This window comes from Amphibalanus amphitrite, unplaced genomic scaffold (genome assembly GCF_019059575.1).
Source record: "Amphibalanus amphitrite isolate SeventyFive unplaced genomic scaffold, NRLGWU_Aamphi_draft 000480F_arrow, whole genome shotgun sequence".
Lineage (NCBI taxonomy): Eukaryota > Metazoa > Arthropoda > Thecostraca > Balanomorpha > Balanidae > Amphibalanus > Amphibalanus amphitrite.
In genome coordinates, this window is record NW_024881974.1 from 261234 (window position 1) to 282672 (window position 21439).

General features: G+C 52.0%; 1 protein-coding gene across 1 annotated transcript in view; it reads right to left on the reverse strand.

Annotated features, from left to right (window-relative positions):
* LOC122392294 (phosphatidylinositol 5-phosphate 4-kinase type-2 alpha-like) overlaps positions 1-21439 on the reverse strand; it is a 47537-nt gene that overhangs the window by 19706 nt on the left and 6392 nt on the right. The window contains exons 4-6 of the mRNA XM_043386985.1: positions 7366-7504; positions 6164-6294; positions 890-1058 (exon numbers count right to left, since the gene is read on the reverse strand). Of these exons, the coding sequence (XP_043242920.1) occupies positions 890-1058; positions 6164-6294; positions 7366-7504 (439 nt within the window). The remainder of the gene's footprint in view (positions 1-889; positions 1059-6163; positions 6295-7365; positions 7505-21439) is intronic.

Here is a 21439-nt window from a genome sequence, read left to right on the forward strand (position 1 = left end):
ATGGTATTGGCAGTCTAATGGCGTTTAAGGCATGTCTGTATGTCTATTTTGTGATTTTATATGATTTTTTGAACATATGCCGTTTTTGGTCGAAAAGTCAGAAATCATGACGTCACTAAAACCTCGATATCTCAAAAATTTTCCGACCGATTTTTTTTAAACTTTGTCACAATAAACCTTAATCAATTCCCTACAGGTACCCAAAATTTGGCGCGCCTGTGGCGCGCCGTTTTTATGCTATGGCCCGGCGAAAAAAGTGGGGGCGTTTAACGCCCCCCCCCCCCCAGCAACTCGCGGGTTAATGCAGATTACAGGATACACCCGTCCAAATATTCAAACTATTGGAATAGATGAGCACACGACCTGCTTTTGCCTGCCTGGTGCCAGGGGCCACCGCACGACACGCCAGCCAAGAATGCGCCATCTCGGGTTCCCTTGCCGATCACCTATACAACCTGCAACCAGTCCTACATGCAGTCGCCCACCAACCATCCAGCCAGTCCCCAACGGATCCTCTCAGTCCTCAGCCCGATCCTCTCAGTCCTCAGCCCAGCCCCAGCCCGGTCCCCTCAGTCCCCAGCCCGTCCCCTCAGTCCCCAGCCCGGTCCCCTCCGTCCCCAGCCCGGTCCCCTCAGTCCCCAGCCCGGTCCCCTCAGTCCCCAGCCCGGTCCCCTCAGTCCCCAGCCCGGTCCCCTCAGTCCCCAGCCCGTCCCCTCAGTCCCCAGCCGATCCTCCCCGTCCCCAGCCGATCCTCCCCGTCCCCAGCTCGTCCTCTCCGTCCCCAGTCCGCCCTCTGTCTTCCGTTCGGTTCTCTCCGTCCTCCCAATCCCCGTCCCGTCCTCCCGCCCTCCTGTTTCTCCCGTACCTCCTCCGCCGCCCCCGGACTCACCGCCACGTCTGCCGACAGCGTGTCCATCAGCTTCTCCTTGGCCAGGCCGCCGATCTCCACGTGCATGCCGTCCTTGACGAAGTCGTTGTCCTTGAGCGTGGGCAGCTCCTTGCGCAGCTCCTTGGAGGTGGCGTCTCGGTCCACCGTGGACCCCTTCAGGTCGTACTTTCTGCGGGACGGGTGAGAGGGAGAGCGGTCACTGGGGTCGTACTTCCTGACGGACGGACGGGGGGGGAGGGGTCACTGGGGTCGTACTTCCTGACGGACGGACGGGCGGGAGGGGTCACTGGGGTCGTACTTCCTGACGGACGGACGGGCGGGAGGGGTCACTGGGGTCGTACTTCCTGCGGGAAGGACGGGGGGGGGTCAATGGGGTCGTACTTCCTGAGGGACGGGCGGCGGGAAGGGGGAGGGGGTCACTGGGGTTGTACTACCTGAGGGACGGACGGACGGGCGGGAGGGGTCACTGGGGTCGTACTTCCTGCGGGACGGGTGAGAGGGAGAGCGGTCACTGGGGTCGTACTTTCTGAGGGACGGACGGGGGGGGGGGGTCACTGGGGTCGTACTTCCTGAGGGACGGGCGGCGGGAAGGGGGGGGGGGGTCACTGGGGTTGTACTACCTGAGGGACGGACGGACGGGCGGGAGGGGTCACTGGGGTCGTACTTCCTGCGGGACGGGTGAGAGGGAGAGCGGTCACTGGGGTCGTACTTCCTGCGGGAAGGACGGGGGAGGGGGTCACTGGTGACTGGGGTCGTACTTCCTGAGGGACGGACGGGCGGGAGGGGGTCACTGGGGTTGTACTTCCTGCGGGACGGGTGGGGGGGGGGGGAGCGGTCACTGGGGTCGTACTTTCTGTGGAACGGGTGAGAGGGAGAGCGGTCACTGGGGTCGTACTTTCTGAGGGACGGACGGGGGGGGGGGTCACTGGGGTCGTACTTCCTGAGGGACGGACGGGGGGGGGGGTCACTGGGGTCGTACTTCCTGCAGGACGGGTGGGGGGGGGGGGGAGGATGAAAACAAAATACTGTGCTACTATGCTGTAATGCGACGATATGGTAGCACATCATGGACTGACCGTTTTTCGTTGTATGTACATTGTGCATAAATAACGAAAAGTGGCAAGTCATGTAAGATTAACACAAGCTGCCCGTATGACAGGTTCCATGAGCCGCTAAATGCCTAAACACAAGCCAAGCTAAGAACAGTGAATCAGATTAGCGCATCGGGCTTAATGGAATCGATTCGGAACAACTACAATCCTAGAAAAACGTTCAAATGCGCGCAAGAGAAAACTCGGAACGAAACATATGTCCTTCGCGACTCTCGGTGAGGTCCCTGGCAGCTCCGGACTCGCGGACCCACCGCTGACCGCCCATGCCCCACATCTCCCCGCCCCCTGCATTTCTCCCTGGGCATCTTTCTTTCAATCAGTGGCTGCACGCATGGCCGTGGCGGCCGGGCCGGACGCATCCATCGTCCGTCCATTACCGGCACCGGGGCGGACCGGGGCGGCCAGGCGGGCGGCTCTCGGCTGCGGTCGGTCGGACCCCGAGCCCGATCGACGCTGTACTGATGGCCCTTCCGGGACCGTGTTAATGCGCTTCCTGCACCGTAACATAATTACTGTGTTTCGGCCTTTACCTACTGTTACGGGACACTCCCAGCACGTGCACACTACGCAATGGCTCTTGCTGAATCATCGCCCGGTGTCTTCTGGTGACAACCCCTCCCTCTGTGTTCAGCCCAGTGACATCTGCGCTCGGCGCCCGTTGGCCACAGATACAGGTAAAAAGCCCAGCTCCGAGGGTGGCGGACACGTGCGCTGAGTGGCACATGTGCGGCTGGGCCCGGCCGGTCTGCGGCACATGTGCGGCTGGGCCCGGCCGGTCTGTGGCACATGTGCGCCCGGCCGGTCAGTGACGCAGTGCGGCGCCGCGGGGCCCATTCAGCGCCGACCGATGGCCCGGACCAGACCGGACTGCCCCACCCAGCCAACGAAGACGACGGCCCGACCACTGCCGACCGGCGGCCGACCCCGCCCGGCCCTCCGCCCCCCTCTGAGCCACCGACGGCGGGACGGTCTCACCCCGCCCCGCCGAGAAAGCACCGCGCCGCAGCGCCGCCGACGGCCGCGCCCTGACCCGCCCCGCCCCGCCACGGACGACCCCACACCAACGCGCCACGGATGACCCCGCCCCGCCCTACTGCAGACGCCCCCGCCCCGCCCCTACCGCCGACGGACCCACCCCTCCCTGTCGCCGCCGCCGCCGCCACAGACGGCGGTCCCACCCCAACCCCCACCTAAACGGCTCCACCCCGCCCCGCCGCAGACGGCGCCCGGCCTTCTGTGGTGCTAATGACTGGGCGCCGGGCGCGGCGCGCTCCGGCTGATTACCAGACAGCTCTCTCAGGGGGTCGATGTGGCGTGAGAGAGCGGCGCGGCGGCGGGGGAGGTCTCCGGGACACAGTCTCGGCTAATACATTCCTGCACGAGACCGAGAAATGGACAAAATTCACAGAGCCTTTAAATAAAGCATAGGGTGCCAACAGACGTAAGGTGTTCACAGTTGCAAGCCTTGTCGAATAAATAGACCAAAGGGCTGCAGGACGGACCAAAAAAGAGGGTATTGATAGCAGACATGTGCTTGGATCCGGAAAAATGGATCTGAGATCCGATCCCATGGATCCCGATCCGAGATCCATTCAGATCATAGATCCAACCCCTCAATTTTGTCGAGAGATCTACTGGGATCATAGATCTGACCCTTCAATTTTGTCGCTAGATCCACTCGGATCATAGATCTGGCTCTCCAATTTTGTCGTGAGATCCATTGGGATCATAGCTCATAGGTGCTCAAAATGTTAACAACTTTCTTTCATAAGAAGTTATGAATACCAAAGTATGGTTAGAAACAAACAATCTTATACAAAGGCCATTAGTAAAGGCATCCAGTTACATTATACAGAATACAAAATAAAGGAGGCTCATGACGGTCACAACTTGAGAGAATTGAGTGACATGAAGATTGTTCACAGTTCACATAGTACACACCAACAGAAAAGTTTGCATTAACAATTAACATAGAGGTAAGTCAAAGTAATGACTAATGAACAATACATAACTAGGTCCCTACCACATCACAATTCATGTTAGAATCTACATAATGATATTGATAAGACAATCTTGCATTAGACAACCATGAGGCTTTCCAGTTTCCAGCTACCACAATTGATTGATAAACAATAAAAGATGATACTGACACATGTGGCTTGGTTAGGTAAAGGTATTTCAATCTATTGAAAGAAATATTTGATAAAATAAACTGAGATATAAACAAAAGTATAGAAATATTCAATATCCTGCGGAAGTGATGGGAAGCGAAATATCAATTGTAATGGCCTTGGATATTTACCGTAAAACGATTATTCAGTATCTAAATGGAACTCGTGACGTCATTTCAAATAACAAATGAGCTAGGCGTTCTACCTTCGAGTATAATGAAAATAAATAAAAAATCAAACTGGAAATTCAAAAGCCTGGAGTTTTTTCTAAAAGAATGTTCATTTTTTCTGCCTCACATAATTTTATGGTAAGATTGTTTGTGAATATCATCTTTGTAGCGTTAAATTTAATGACGTAAACGTAAGCTGAAACGGTATTATATGACCCTGAGCGGTGTGCGCCTTGCATCTTTATTTTATTCACTTTTCAAAAGAATAACAATATCTTACGTCATTAGTTTAAAGGGCCTATTACGGGGAATCTTTTGGAATCATTACGGTTTTAGTCAAATTAAGATTTTTCATTGGTCAAACGATAATGACGTAATAAAACCATATTACCAAAACGTGAGCTGTGAATTTCGTTTGTCTTTTTTTGGGAGGCTCTCTCATAACAAAAGCACAGCACATGGCACCACACGTGGCACGATCAAGCACGATGCCAAAAGTAGGTAATCTGAAGAAGTTGATGCCATTTTTGAACTTGTAGTTTTATTAGGAAAGTATTAGAGGTTGGTTGCTATTCTTACTAAATCGAAATTGTGTTGCACATACTAATAGCTCATACGAACATTCTGGATTGGGATTTCATGCCTGGCAGAAGTGGATTGCTGGATTATTTTTAACAAAACTGACCTATTTGGCTTCCAGGTTTGATTTCCTAACATCTGTCCATAGGCGGAAGAACAGGGGGGGGGGGGGGGGTGACAACAGGGTGCAGTGCCCCCCATAGATTTTGGCATTTTAACATTAGCCCTACTGGCGTTGCATGGAAAGGATGGGACCAAAATGAAAATCTGCAGTGCCCTGCTGCCACTGCATCTGTCTGTACTGTTTGTTCATTGAATTAAAGTGGCTGTAGCTTGTTGATAAGATTGTCATCAGTGCTGTCATGAAAAAGTTACAATTGGTCACAAAAAGTAGCAATATGCATGTTCTTGGTTTATTTTAAATGTAGTACAAATGTTGTTTATTTAAATTCAAATTTAATGATGATACCTAATGATTACAAGTGGTCTTAACCAATAACCATGTCCACAAGTGATAATTCTCAATTGTATTGCACTGTAAGGTGTACAATTATGTAGGATAAGGGTTTCATTGGCTACATGTTGTCGTGAGATCCATATAGATCATAGGTCCTCCACAAATTTTTGCCCGCTGGATCCACAGAGATCATAGATCCGACCCCTAAATTTTGTCGAGAGATCCATGCGGATCATAGATCCAACCCCTGAATTTTGTCGAGAGATCCACTCGGATCATAGATCCAACCCCTCTATTTTGTCGAGAGATCCACTGAGATCATAGATCCAGCTCTCGGATCCAAGCACATGTCTGATTGATAGGAGGCGTAATAGAACGCTGGAAGATATTCACTGCCAGAAATGATCGTGCAAAACTTAAGGTGTTTCCGATGCCGAGGCTAAAGGATTCGTTTTCTCTTTCTTGAGCTCCCTACCACTCTTCCCTTGTCTGTCCCGTCCCTCTTCCCCGGCATTTTCTGGGTTTCCTCAGTAAATCACACAGTGGAAATGCCCGAAGCGTTGGAACACAGTGGCGAAACGTTCATTTTCCAAACCCCTGTCCGAACGAGTACAGCTTTCATCCAACTCCCTGTGTTTCTTCCATACTCCTAAAATAGGCAGAGCACACATCACCACAGCGAGCTCTCCCTCTCAGTGCTAAGAATTTCAGTTTCCTGCCCCACACAGCGCCCCCTCCTCCACCAAACGCACGGCGTCTCCCGGCGCCGCAGGCGGACGTCTCACTTGTGCAGCGGCAGGTGGTTGCTGAAGACGTTCCGCATGACGACCAGGTAGTGCTCCAGGCCATCGACCGTGAACCGGTACATGCCCAGGTACTGGGGCAGCAGCGTCTTGCCGTGCCGCTCCACGATGTACTGAAACAGACCGAAGCGGTCAGGGCGGCCGGTCAGGGCGGGGCTGACGGCACTGTACTGAAACAGCGAGGAACAGCCGGTCAGGGCGGGACAGACACAGGCAAACGAACAGGGAGGCGGACACACAGGGAGAGGGGCAGTGATGCGCAAAAAGAAGGCAGCGGTAGCCATGGATATAAAAGGTACAGGGCAACGAGGAATGGTGGGTTGTATAAGCCAGGACAGTGTCGGAAGAGAAGGGAGGGCGTGGAACGGGGATAAGGGCAGGCGTGTTGTAAGCCAGAGCAGTATACGGTAAATCAGGGCAGTGTAGAGTAGGATAAAACACGAGAGTGTAGACAAATTAGGGCAGTGTAGGGGGAGTGAAGGCAGAGTACGGTAAACCAGCCAGTGCTGGAGGGACGGAAGGTCCCGACAGTGCTGGTGTTAGTAGGTCCCGACAGTGCCCATTGGTCCCGGCTCTGTCCCAGCTCCCCACTACCCCCGGTACCCCGGTCCCAGCTCCCCACTTCCCGGGTCCCATCTGCCCATTGGTCCCAGCTCCGTCCCAGCTCCCCACTATCCCCGGTCCCCGGGTCCCAGCTCTGTCCGCGGAAGGGCTGATGAGTCAGCGAGACGGATTATCAGCCCAGTTTCCGGTCCTGCACTCGCCCGACTATCAGTCGCCCGGCGACAAGTTATGCTGCCAAGGCGGGATGACGTGGGGCATCGGTATGGTTCAATAAGGACCACTCAGGCGAATGGTGCGGGGCGTGGCTGCGGTTCAATATGATCCACTCGGGTGTGCATTATTAATTGAGCAAGCGAAGGTAGGCAAACGGTGCAATAAAACAGGAGAACAACGTTCATCAAATTATTTCACGAGATAACATACACATTTACCGAGCATATATGCTGATCAGAAATGCTGCAAACAAATAGATAAGCAGCCCTTCTCGAAATACCATACGCTTTTACTTATAAAACCCCGGCGGCCAGCACAGACATTAGTTTCGGCAGCCGCTGGTCCCGTTTTGTGCCAGCGGCCCACACCACACCACCGGCGACTGCCCGGTGCAGCCCCCACTGTACCGGGTGGTACTCCTTGAGGAAGGAGTGCATCAGCTCGACCTCCTCGCTGGTCAGCGCCTTGATGATGTACAGCTTGTCGTACGACTGGTAGAACTTGGCGCCCGACTTGCCCGGCGAGTCCATGGGCGTGGCCTCAGCCCTGCCGAGAGCGGAAGGACTGGTCAGACGGCGGGGACTGGTCAGACGGCGGACAGACAGCGGGGACTGGTCAGACGGCGGACCGACAGCGGGGACTGGTCAGACAGCGGGGACTGGTCAGACGGCGGGGACTGGTCAGACAGCGGGGACTGGTCAGACGGCGGGTCTGACAGCGGGGACTGGTCAGACGGCGGACCGACAGCGGGGACTGGTCAGACAGCGGGGACTGGTCAGACGGCGGACTGAGAGCGGGGACTGGTCAGACGGCGGGGACTGGTCAGACGGCGGTCAGATGGCGGGGACTGGTCACTGGTCAGACGGCGGGAACTGGTCAGACGGCGGGGACTGGTCACTGGTCAGACGGCGGGTCAGAGAGCGGGGACTGGTCAGACGGCGGACAGACAGCGGGGACTGGTCAGACAGCGGAGACTGGTCAGACGGCGGGTCAGAGAGCGGGGACTGGTCAGACGGCGGGTCTGACAGCGGGGACTGGTCAGACGGCGGGTCTGACAGCGGGGACTGGTCAGACGGCGGACCGCAAACTCCGGTAACTGGCACCAAAACGAGGGCTCCTAGTTTGTCAGACACAGACAAGATCACTAGTGGGTGACAATCCCCCGTCAGAGTCATTCTGTAACGAGTATTGAGTCGGTTTATCAAGGTCAGGTTCAGTCAGCCGGCCGTCTGGACACGCACTCTGCTGACACTGGTGAGCGAGCGCCGCGTCGTCACTGATGTGTGTCAGTGATGCGCCGCCATTCATAAGCCGTTAGCGATGCATGAGTGATGTGCCAACACACGGAGGTCCTCGCCATAACTCAATACGACGTAAGACGAGCCCGGAGCCACCCAGTGTTTGTACTCGGCACCGACAAAAATATACCACATAAAAGCCAGTTAAACTAGCCAGGTTACCGCTTGTCCCTGAAATGGGCATAGCTAGAAACAAAGCACCGCTGCCACAGGAAAAACAAAGTGAAAAACAATGATAACGTGTCGCATCAATACTGACTGGCAAACAGACAACAGATCCAATTGAAATTCTTCCCAAGTCAACCTCTAAGAAGTGCATGTTGATAATTTCACACTGAGTCCCAGTCTTAACCCTCGCCGGCCGAGGGGGGGGGGGGGGCGGGTGCCGCCCCCCCCCCCCTAGGGTTTTTTCGCGATAGCTCCGAACACGCTGGCGATAGAGAGCTGAAACTTGGCATACCTGACCTTTGATCCAAGCCGCATCTTTTGACACCAACCGCATTTTTGGGTCAGGTCAGGTCACTGACCTATGACGTCATAAGTGAACCTCTGCACGGTCTTCAGATGTCGCAACTTCGCAACGCCCTCACTGCCAGAGGAGATGTCACAGGGAAATGAAACTTGCAGGATCTAGTATCCATTATGAGTCTCACAACTTGTATATCTCGGATTTTTCCTAAAGGTCATATGAGGTCAGGTCATTTTCGTGACCTCACCATTATAAGTCAAAGGGGAAAAATGCAAACTGCTATTCTGGCGCCGGGAACGATCTCGAACTATCTCAAGCACACAGAATCGTGATTTGACGCACTCCTTGCAAGGTTAGATGCGTCACTTTTGCAATGTTGACCTTGCGTGACGTCATTTATGACGTCATCAAGGTCATATTAGTTTTTCGTCAATAACTCTTGATCAAATTGAGCTAGCGAGTCGAGAAAGCCACCAATGGACTCAGGAAGACCTGCCGAATCGAATGATATGCGACATGACCTCTTTCGACCTACTTCGTGACCTGGGGGTGCTGACCTGACCTTGACCTGAGGTCAACACCCCAAGTTGACCTGACCCGGATAAAAAGTATATCATTCGACGCGCCTGAGCGAGGCGAACACGATGCTGCCAAAATCGCGGCTCTGCGGTCGTTTTTTGCGAAGTTATTCACCAAAAACTGAACCGTACCCTGGGGCACTTGACCTGACCTCAGAGGTCACCGGTTGACCTAGGACCTTAAAATCGGGTACCAAACTCTGCGTCTCATAACGGCGCACACGCTCGTTTTTTCCGCGACGCGCTAGCTCCACCAGGGGCGAAACGGCGAGGGGGGTCGTACCCGCCCCCCCCCCCCCTCGGCCGGCGCGTATGTAGAAAACCAATAGGTCCGGCGAGGGTTAAGAGACAAGTAGTCTAGGAAATCATGATGGTAAGGAGAGTCAATGGGAAGGCAGGGTGGCAGGGAGTCACTGAGGAGTCACGGTGGCATAGAGTCTCTGAGGAGTCACGGCGGCATGGAGAAACACTAGTGGGTCACGGTGGCAGGGAGAGTCGCGGTGACATGGTTTGGAAGGTCACTGGGGAGTCACGGAGTCGGAAGAGTCACTAGGGAGTCACGGCGCGATGGTAAGGATAATCACTGCGGAGTCACAGTACCAAGGAGTCACTAGGGAGTCACGGTGCCAGGGAGAGTCACCGGGAAGCCACGGTGGCAGGGAGTCAGTCGGCCCGTAACCAGCGCCTACTATCCATCCCACCCGCCTTTCCTTCCAAGTTCCGGCCGATAGTCTGTCCATCCGGTTTGGACAGTCAGACTGCCGCCCCATCCGATATAAACTGATACTGATATAAGTATGACATCAACGTACGCTCAGAGACTGAGAAGAGCGACCACACGACTGCAGGGGATGGGCCTGGCGGCTCTGGACTCGGGAGTCGCTCTGCAGTGAGTCCGGTACGTGACTGAGGGGATGCCGACTCCGGATCCGGCGGTCGCTCAGTGGTGTTAGTACAGACCGTTCCGGACGTCTGTGGACCCGGGGGTCGTTCTGCAGAGACCAGAGAGTACCGCCGTCCGCCACACACCGTTCCGGACGTCTGTGGACCCGGGGGTCGTTCTGCAGAGACCAGAGAGTACCGCCGTCCGCCACAGACCGTTCCGGACGTCTGTGGACCCGGGGGTCGTTCTGCAGAGACCAGAGAGTACCGTCGTCCGCCACAGACCGTTCCGGACGTCTGTGGACCCGGGGGTCGTTCTGCAGAGACCAGAGAGTACCGTCGTCCGCCACAGACCGTTCCGGACGTCTGTGGACCCGGGGGTCGTTCTGCAGAGACCAGAGAGTACCGCCGTCCGCCACAGACCGTTCCGGACGTCTGTGGACCCGGGGGTCGTTCTGCAGAGACCAGAGAGTACCGTCGTCCGCCACAGACCGTTCCGGACGTCTGTGGACCCGGGGGTCGTTCTGCAGAGACCAGAGAGTACCGTCGTCCGCCACAGACCGTTCCGGACGTCTGTGGACCCGGGGGTCGTTCTGCAGAGACCAGAGAGTACCGCCACACTGCCACAGACCGGGCCGGAAATGTGTGGCCCCCAGTCACCACGACGGCGTCCGGTCCGGCCGGCCGGCGGCCGCGGTCAAGGTGACACGGAGCGCCAGAGCCGAGCCGCAGAGAACAGCCCAGTTCCGCCGAGACACCGCCTGCAGTTCCGCGCCGCAGCGTCAGCAGATAGCGATCGGGGACCGTGCGGCCGCGTCCCGCGTCTGCAGGCGACACATCGCTCAACGCCGCTGCCGCTTCAAACAGCCACGTCGATTTGCAAACCGTCATCGCGACCGATGTGCGAGCCTGTGCTGTGCACAGTGTTCTCTGCACGCTCGGCCAGAAATATTGAGGGTGGCAACGCGTCGCCATGGTGACAGAAAATGCACTATCAGTGTCACACTTATCCCACACTCTTCTCTGTCGCGCACTCTGTCACGTGGTGTATGCGCAACGCGCACAATGCATAGAGTTATGTGTGGAAACGTATCTGCGCAAATGCCATGTTACACCTTATAGCGGCTAGAGGCCAGTTATGCCGAAAGGAAAATCATCCACCGCAGTTAGTGCTATGCCTCGCCTCAGAGTCGCACACTTATGGCCCTTTCACACGTAGCAACTTTTCAGTCGCCGGCGACAGCAGCAGTCGCCGGCGACCGCCAGCGACCGCCAGCCAACGATCGTGTGTGACGTAGGTATGACGTAAGCAAGTCGCTGGCGATCGCCGGGCCACGGCCGGGCAATCGCCAGCAACTGGTGACGTCAGATCCGCGTCACATGCCAGTCGCCGGCGACTCTTCTCGAGCAGCGGACCCCGCCATGACAGTTTTGTCCTTGGTGAGTGGTTTAGGTGATTTGTGATGCATTTTTTTCTTAAATTGGTTGGTGTGGCTACCTTAAATTTGTTGCACAGTAGCATAGGGATTATTATCTTGTAGTTTGCCTGTCGTGAAGCTGTTGTGACTTGAATTTAAGCTTGATTCGACAATATTGGAGGGTTTATGTCATTTGTGGCGCACTTGCCCATGATCACCCATGATTTTTATTTGTGATAAATATGTATTTTTTCATCAAAATTGAATATTTTAATGACATTGAAATTGACACTAGTTTCATAAGGTAATGAAAACTTGCTTGTTGTGTCACAAGAACATTGTTTACATTCAGTATCAGTGCCCTTGAGGACAAAGTGCCTACCCATCAGTCAGCTATTTGCCTACCTATTCGTGCGACACAAGGAAATATTTGATAGCAACAAAATATTATATTGCTGCTCATTAATTAGCATGATCAAAATCAAACAGGTAGCTTTGCAATTTTGTTATTGTTTCTGCTGGAGTTTTCCTTGGTACCATGGATAAACAACCCAGGCCAAACTTAATCCGCATTGGGTTCGCATGTGTGTGCGTGCTCACATGGCAAATGATAATCCATGGCTTATTAGTACATAAATAATTGCAGTATGCGTAGTAGGTGGTAGGTATGTCATGTATTTTGGCAAGGTATTAGGTGGTATGTATTTTGGCCCTGGAGCTGTTTCCTATTCATTGCAGCAATGCTGCCGGCATGGCTTATGTGTACCATGCGCACACAAGCTCCACCAATGTAAAAATGTCATTTTCACACAAAACTCATAATTGGAGGAAGGTAGAGCAGACCAAGAATAAGCGGGCATTTGCTGCAGTGTGGAAAAGGTCACTAGAGTCTTGATACTTTTTTTTACATGCAGCAGCCTGGAGATGTCCACAGAGGTGGATCCAGGCAATAGTTTTTACAATCTTCTCCCCTTGTGCCAGCTGTGTGTTGTGCTGACTGCTTGTCCCCCTTCTGGTGGTGCCTAGACTTGCCTCTGCATATCTCCCCAGGCTGCTGCATAATGTCTAAAAAAAACCTCAAGCCTCTAGTGACTTTAATCACTCCAGTCTCTACAGCATATGCCCACTCATGCTACAGCTGCCTTAACAATACCCAAATTAGTAACAATGGTATCATAACCATATTCAGTAGGAAATGAATTACCTAGAAAATTATATTAAAAAATACACTTGCTTTCAAAAAGAATGAGCACTGCCTTAAAATGCTAGGTGTGAAATAATGCTAGGTTTCTGAACCACAAATTCCAATTCTGTGTCACTGAATACTGATTGCCAATTGTGCAAGACAAAAAGCGTCAACAATTCTACATCAAGGATAATGATGTTAAGATAGTTCTCATTTTAGCCTGAAGTGTAAAAACCAAACCTAACCTGATTTGGGTATTTGGGTAAACCAAGCCTAACCTGATTTGGGTATTTGGGTAGTTTTTATGATGCTAAGCAATAGCCTATTCCAGGCTTCCTAATTTGCAGAGCTTTTGGTTAAAAAATTATTTTTAAAAATGTATTTGAAGTATGTTCTGACATGTCCGCCCTCTGTGCCTGGCAGACAAGTCACAGCGTTACCTGATGAGTCAAGAGGTTCTGTACCTGATGTACCTGATCAAGAGTACCTGATGATTCTGCAACACCACCTGATGGCCAACTCGACGGCATTGCTGACCCGAAAAGGAGTCTAGCAGCTGAATGTTCAACTTCTGCCACTGCACTGTTGACTCTGCCTGGAGACAGCATCTGCACCACGGCCCACAGACGATCTTCCGTGGGACGGTGTGCTGCGCACCAGTCACCACACTGACGGCGTTCACCTGTGTGCTGCACAACTTTCTGTGAGGTCAGGAGATCGACACTGACGGCCCCGGACGGTGTGCTCTGATTGCGCCGAGTGTGACTGTGCTCCCTCGTGTCCGGGCCTTGATGCCAATACCGCACGCGAGGCGGCGCGCGTCCGCCAAGCCCTCACATACTGCGTCCAAGGTGCAGGTGGTGTTCGGTGACAGTGTGCAGCTTCTGCCGGCCCCGTGGACGGCACCGCGTGTGACCATGGCATGTGCATTCGATTTTCTGACATAAGTGCAGTGAATTCATTTGTCATTTTGCTTCTGAATGCTGTCGCCGCTCGGTAGGGTCATGGATTAGAGATTTCCTGGATCGGCAACTCTCCGTCGGCGCCTTTGATGTAAGCGACCACGGCTGGCCACCTAGCGGCGGAGTGGTGAAGCTTGGTGAGATAGGACGGCGGAGGGTTGGGCGCTAATCCCTGTGGTAAACTGCGGGCCAAGATCAATCGAATTTAGGGATTGAACGGCTGGGTGCGGTGCGTTAAAACGAAGTTATGGTGTCGGGAACGTCCAGTAAGTCCATATTTGTCCTCAACGAAGTAATCGGACCATTGGGGTAAGACATTTTGTCTCGGCAGAGGACGTGCATGCCCAGTCGCCAAGCTCTTATGCCGGCGTAAAATGCACGCATCACCATCTTTTGATAACACACTGTTCAATCTTTTCCATCCTCAGGATAGTCAAATCCTTTTCCTCCACGCCTCAGCCCCCTGATCCGGGCTGGACGGGCAACTTTATCCCATGCGGGCAGCTCCGCCAGAGCTCACCCGTAACCGGGTGCAGAGAGTACGGGGACCCGCAGTTGCTACTGTACAGCGACCCTGAGTAAATTGTCTCAGCACCCTCACAGTGAACAAAGATAAGCTGTCAGAGGGCACGCACAGAAAACCTCAGCTGCTCTTGTATAGGGACCGGCAGTCGATATCAATATTATCGGTTGTTACTGGACAGGACAGACGGCTAGAGTTGGGGTTCGTGTACAGTAGCAACTGCGGGTCCCCGTACCTACTTGGGAGGCTGGTCGGCCCGTCCATTCGGACGGGCTCAGCCCCGGCGGGCGGCGACTCACTAGAGTGCCTGCCAAGACCAATGTCTCCCCCTAATTCTAATAATCATAGGCGGCGGAACGGGGGGGAGTACCGTACCCCCTTTGATTTTGGCATTTTAACATTAGCCCCATGGGCGTTGCATGAAAAGAATGGGATCAAAAGTCGGCAGTTCCCCTTAATTGAAGTTGTCCCACCGCCACTGCCTATCATCATTCCGGCTCTGAACTGGTCTCGTCAGACCGAAAGGGCCTAACCCAACAAAACAAACAAAGAAACAAATCACTTCGCTATAAAATAATCTCGGAGCCGCGATTTCGGCACTAACGGGCTCTTCTTACTTCAGCACGTCAAATGCTATATTCTTTGCTTGGTGGATGGATACCTAAGGTCAACTCGAGTGTGGACCTCAGGTCAAGGTCAGTCAGATCAAAGTCACTAAGGTCACGAAGTTGGTTGAAGGAGGTTGTATTGCATACCTATTATTCGATTCAATGGTCTTCCTGAGTCCATTGATGGCTTTTGCGACTCGTTAACTCGATTTGATGAGATCATTTCCGGCGCCAAAATAACAGTTTCCATAGTTCCCCGCAATGACATAGTGGCTTATAATGGTGAGGTCATGTTAGCGACCTGACCTCAGGTGCCCTTTAAGAAAAATCCAATATACACAAGTAAAGAGGTCTTGGGAGCAGGGCTGCGGAGTCCGGAGTCGGTCGGAGTCGACAGTTCTGACCGGGGCCGGAGTCGGAGTCGATTTTGCGAACCGGAGTCTAGCCGCCGAAAATCCATCGACTCCGCAGACCTGGCAAGGCTGCAGAGTCGGAGTCGAAGTTGAAGTCGGTCGGAGTCGACAGATCTGCCCGGAGTGGGAGTAGAAGTGGGAGTCTGAGTCATCGAAAATCCATCGACTCTGCAGCCCTGCTAAGTTTCATCTTCCAGTGAAAATCGTCTGGCACTGAGGGCGTTGCGAAGTTGCAGCACTGAACTATTTTAGGACCGTGCAGAACGGCAGAGGTTTACGTATGACGTCACAGGTCAGTGATCTGACCCGACCTGAAAATGTGGTTGATTTCACAAGATCCGGCTTGAATCAAAGGCCTGGTGTTCCAAGTTTCAGCTCTTTATCCCCAGCGCCATACGATCAATCGCGAAAAAAAACCGTCAGGGTGGGGCGACGCCTGAGTGACCCGCCCCCCTCCCCGTCGGCCCCTCCCCGTGTTAAAGTTAAATCCTTCTCAACTCATAAAGATTATGAAAAACAGTGCCGTTATCCTTTATCAGTTGAACTTCGAAGATAAACTTCTCAAAAACCACCCAACCACCCCGTCCCATCATTGGAACGCATAGCCGCCAAACACCGGCGTCCTATCTGGAGTTGGCGCATGCGCACTGCGATATTTGGTCGCGAATCGAGGGAGAGTTGCCAATCCAGTAAATACTTCATCCATGGTAGGGTCGATTCTGCCAGAGTAAAGAGGTCGCCACGATCGGCGCCGGTGGGCAAGGAGCAAGGCACTCAGCAATCAGCTGCCGGGAGGTGGCGGCGGCGGCGGCGGCTGACGACTCGGGCCTCGAAAATCCTGTCGTGTGCGTTGCTGGCTATTATGCGTTGTTGGTGTGCGCTGTTTTGCAAGGCCTTTGGAGCGGCATGTCGAGTTTTGAGTTTTGGACGAAGGAGCCTTGGTGTTTTGTTGGTCTATTTTCGATAAAAACGGTCATGAAGAGTGAGCTGTGTCCAGGCTGATTTTAACCCGCGCCCTGGTGGGGTCTGTTTATAACGCGACCTGGTGGGGGGGGGGGGGGGGGGGGCTATTTTTTGCCCCCCCTCGTATCTCCGAAACTACTGGACGGATCCGCAAAATTCAAACGGCGTTCGAAAGGCCTGTCAAATTTGTCGAGGAAAACCAAATTCCATTGACCTCGGGGTCACCGATGACGTCACAGGTCAGGTCAAAGATGAAATGTTTCACCGTTCACGGGTCTTCTAGGGAATGCGCTATAACACCGAGGAAAACGCATTTTGTCGAGAATCAGCGATAGGGCGTCAGTTGCCTAGTAGATATATTACTATTAGAGGTCACTGACAATACCAGGTCAGGTCACAGGTCAGGTCACCAAGGGTCACAGGTCAGGTCACATGAGCCCAACTTTACTAAGGTTGTGTGATGCATGTTTTATGGCCAATTTTTCATTTCCAACTCAATGGTATTGGTTATAAGACTATCAGGTACGGCTTAGGTCACTTTCTGGTGAAGTTCAGGTCAAGGTCAGGTCAAGGTCAGGCCAAAAAAGGTCAAATTTTAAAGTTGATATTTTTGCATAAAATGGGTATTGATTCGATGCAGCTCGTCACGGGGAGTCTAATGGTGGTCTTTGTTTTGCGCTACGGGGTCTAGAATTGCTAAAAATTGAGTTTGAAAATTTGACGTCATCAATTTTGAACAGTTTTTTTCGCTATAACTTCGCCAAAAAAAGAGGTATCGATCTCAAATTTGGTATGTGGATGGAAGGCGGTAAGGACTATCACATATATTCCGGTTTTTGCGAAATTCAAAAAACTTTTTGGATTTTTCGATTATTATATGCAAAAAAAATTATTTTTTGATTTTTGGGGGTCAAAATCCAAAAATTTCAAAAATCCGAGATAGCAGTTTTGTAGCCCTGTTGATTCTACAGCTTTTATGTCTTAATCATTTTTCTGTATTTGCAAAGCTATAGGCCTGACAGCTCTTCCCGCGAAACCCTTTTTTGGGTCGAAAACGGCAGAACATGACGTCACTCTGACGTCATTTCCGGCCAACCTATCATAGCCTTTGGAGAAATTTTTGGTCACAATGTGTAAAATTGATGTCCGGGAGGGTACTGAAAGTTTGGTGACGATCGGCGCAGCGGTTCTGGAGATATATCAAAAAGTCTGGAGGGGGGGCAAAAAATAGCCCCCCCCCCACCAGGGCGCGGGTTAAGATTTCTGTCACAGTATTGTCACCTTTGACCTAGGCTTGTGTCTTCTTGGGTATCGGCATATTGTGCCACCGTCCTTGCCCCGTGTCCGCGCGTGCTGCATTTTTATGTGGTCGCGCGTATGGTGTCATATACTGTCACCTCGCCATGTTTAGTGATATCCACTGTGTGGAAAAATGCATTTTGTTATAAGGGGGGGGGGGTACACTTGTGTTCCCCAATCCAGCGCTTTAGATAATACAGCATCTGTTTTTGACATAATGAAAGCCTGTGTTTTATATGGGTGGTAGGCTTCGCCGTTCCTCAGGTCCGTTTCTGGCATTTGAATTTCTGCTACATTTCTAGAATGCCTTTTTTCTGTTTTTCACATACAAAGCACGGTTCAAATGTGTGACCACAAATCACTGTGATTGTCCCATGCTTACCACCAACAATTTCTTCAATGCTTATGTCGTTACAGCGAAGTTATTCATTTATTGAGAACAGGGTTGTAGTTGAATAAACAAGACAGGTGAGCAAAATCTGCAGCACTCGTAGTCTTGGCTGATTCGTTAGGAAAAATGGAGGAACTGCAAGTACACATCACTTTTCAGTTTTATGCTTGAGTGCATTGAATTCCAATGTAGAAGAATCGCAGTTTGATTGTATTTTCATTGATATTATGTATTGTTTCAATAATAGATCTAATAAATATTATTCCAATATTACCTAGACGGTAGTTATCATCCTGCAAAACATGTCCAAATATTTAGTACCTTGAATAATGCAGTAAAATAAGCTGCGCCGCTGCATGTATCAGCAGCGCAATATCTGGTACCAACTCAAGGTCAAGCGGGTCACGTGACAGTTGAGCGGCGGCTGGCTAGAACAGTCGCCGGCGACTTCAAAATGTTGGAAAAATTGAACTTTCTCGGCAACGCCGACAACTCTTCAATGATTGGCTGACACGACTGCTACGTCACACCCCGGCGACTGGTCAGCTGATATCGACAACTGCGGAGTTGCCGGCGACTGACCCCGGTCGCTCGCGATCGCCGGCGACTGACCCCGGTCGCTGGCGATCGCCGGCGACAGTTGCCGTCGCCGGCGACCGGAAAAGTTGCTACGTGTGAAAGGGCCATAACACGCCAAAATTGTATAACGCTGCTGTGAAAAAACATCGGTCTGGTTGACACTTCAGGCATCAGCGGTTCATTGTTGGCCTAACAGGTAAGCTCGTGGGCGACCAAAGGCTAAGAATAACACCAGCAGTCAATTTTTTGTTTGTAAAACTGCCTCATGACTAAAGCTGACTTGAAAATGGCGTGAGGTGCTAAAAGCTACCCCAAGCGCAACACCTCGATAAATGACTCTGAGTGTGTCCCCACTCCTCGGACAACTATTCAGTCCGTCTCAGAGCAGTACAGGCCCGGCCGGTCCGCGGCAGTCTGCTGCTGTAGACGCCAGCCCCGCGGCGACGCTCAGGGGCGGAGAAGACGGCCGGCGGAGACAGAGCCATCGGTGTGTGTCGCTGCACGCCCGCGTCCGAACCGCGGCCACATGCCGTGTCACGGCCGTTCTGACTTATCAGAAGCAGCAGCCGGGACGCGCTCGGCCTATCAGCAATAAATCAGCGGCGCTGATGGCGGGAGTTCAGACGCGTCCGGGCGTCCAGAATCGGAGACCTCACGGCAACGGCGCCTTCTGATTAATCCGCGCAGCACCAACTGCGCTCATGCAAATGTATGAATGACATTAGTCAGGGTTCTCGCTACTCTGTTATTAGCTGTGGGAATAAGTGATCAGGGGACCACATATGCGGTAATTGCAATTGCATTGTCGTGGAGGCAGTGTGGATGGAATCCTACCAGTCACCCGGGGACTGAGTCGATGCTGATCATGATTTTAACCACACATAGATCGGTGCTCCTGACTGGGCCGGCCAGTGCCTGGGTCACTGGACCGGCGCACAGTGTGGCCAAACACCAGTTTAGCGCGAATTTAATCCCAGCGCTGCTCGGATCCGTTGAAAATGGTTCCCTGGTTTCAAAATTGACACTTAAACCTATGTGAGACCTTTTACGATGCACTATAAATGCTTGCTGACATATTATGGCATAGTTCCGCCTCTAAAAGTAAGGACAACTAGCTTACGAGGAGTGATGTGCTTACCAGGGTTGTGAAGTCGATAGAGTTACTCCGACTCTGCCACTACGGCTTTCAAAAGTCAATTTCAACTCTGACTCCGGGCAAAACTGTCGACTACGATCGACTCGGACTCTGACTCCGCAGCCATGGCAAGTCCACGCAGTCAATGGATTTTCGGTGACTCAGACTACGAGTCTTGGTCCGGATTCCAAAATAGATTCCGACTCTGACTGGGGTCAGAACTGTTGACTTCGAACGACTCCGACTCTGATTACGAAATCCTGGAATTTAACCGCAAATAAGAGGCATAAAATTGTGGGTCCCAGTAATGATGGGCATGTAAGGAGGAGGAATCGTTTACGAAATTCCCATCATTTCTCTGGTAAATTCTTATGATTGTACAAAGTTTGCTTGAAAAAAAATCAACATCTTATTATGTTTCTATGTGAATGTTCCTGGTGAGGCACAAGAATCGGTAGACAGTTGCTAAAATACACGCACCGATAGGACTGAACCTCAGCAATGGGAGTAAAAACAAAGACTTACCTACACCATAAGCACCTTCATGTCATTAGCCCTCGCCCGTATTGGTGTTTTGCTAGCCGCGAACGTAGGTCGGGTCAGGTCAGGTCAGGCCAACCAGTAGGCGTCCTGCCGGGTATTCATAATTAATAGGTGTCAACCGCCATTGACAGCTTCGTTGCATGTTACGAAGACACCAAAACTTCTTCCTAAATGTTCAAATGGTTACTAAATTCGAAATCAGCTCCAAAAACTAGCCTGGAAGCATGTAAAACTAAAAAAGGTGAACCGAGGTCATCAAAGGTCATTGAACTGACCTGACCTTCAAGTGATCTTGACACCGACCATAATGCATGGGACCAACATCATAATATCACATGTTTAGACGCTTGAAACCACGAAAAGACTGCAAACGCGCGGCTAATGCAAGCAAACATACGCCGAATCGCGATTCCGGCCAAACATGGTCTCGAGAAATAGGTCACAGGTCAAAGGTCATTAGGGTCAGGGTCGTGAAATTGAAAGGGTAGGTGTAAAATTGATAAACTCGAGGGTACTGAAAGTTTCGTCGCGATCGGCCGCTTTTTACGCGAGCTTTTGCGAAAAACTGAGAGGGGTCCGTTCGACCCCCACCCTCACCCTCTATATGGGCGAGGGTTAAAAAATTGCCAAGATTTATTCATCGGCGACCGTATTCTGCAATATAACAAGTCAGAAATACAGCGGTTGAGCCATCCACGTAACGTTACGGAGCCGCCGCCGCGCCCACCCTGTAGCCGGACCTCCCCGGGCGGGCCAACCCGATACGTTCAAAGCTGAGCCAAAGGCCGGGGGGCAGGTTGGGGCAGGGTTTCTCGAATGGATCATGTCCAGAAAAGTGTGGCGAATCTTCTCATGGTAGATTTGACGTGGAGTTTTTTGGCCATTTTCTTATATCTCTACGTTTTTACGAAGGACAGTGTTTTCAGGGGATGTCTGAAAAGGTAATTTTGAAATGAGCATAACTCATCGGTTAGTCTAAGGATACCTATAGAATTCGGGTATACTATCAAATTTAGGCTCAGTAGTCATATGCCACTCCATTTATTTCCAAACCTCTCCGACAACTATGCCAAAATGTGTTGTAAACGTGGCGCGGGTTTTCGACGATTTCAGCACAGCCGGGACCTGCATTGCGTATGTCCACTTTCGCTAGCTTTTTGGACACCGAAAGGAAGACATTGAACCAAAGTATTGTGATATTGACATACTTTGGACAATTTCCTATCGACTGATA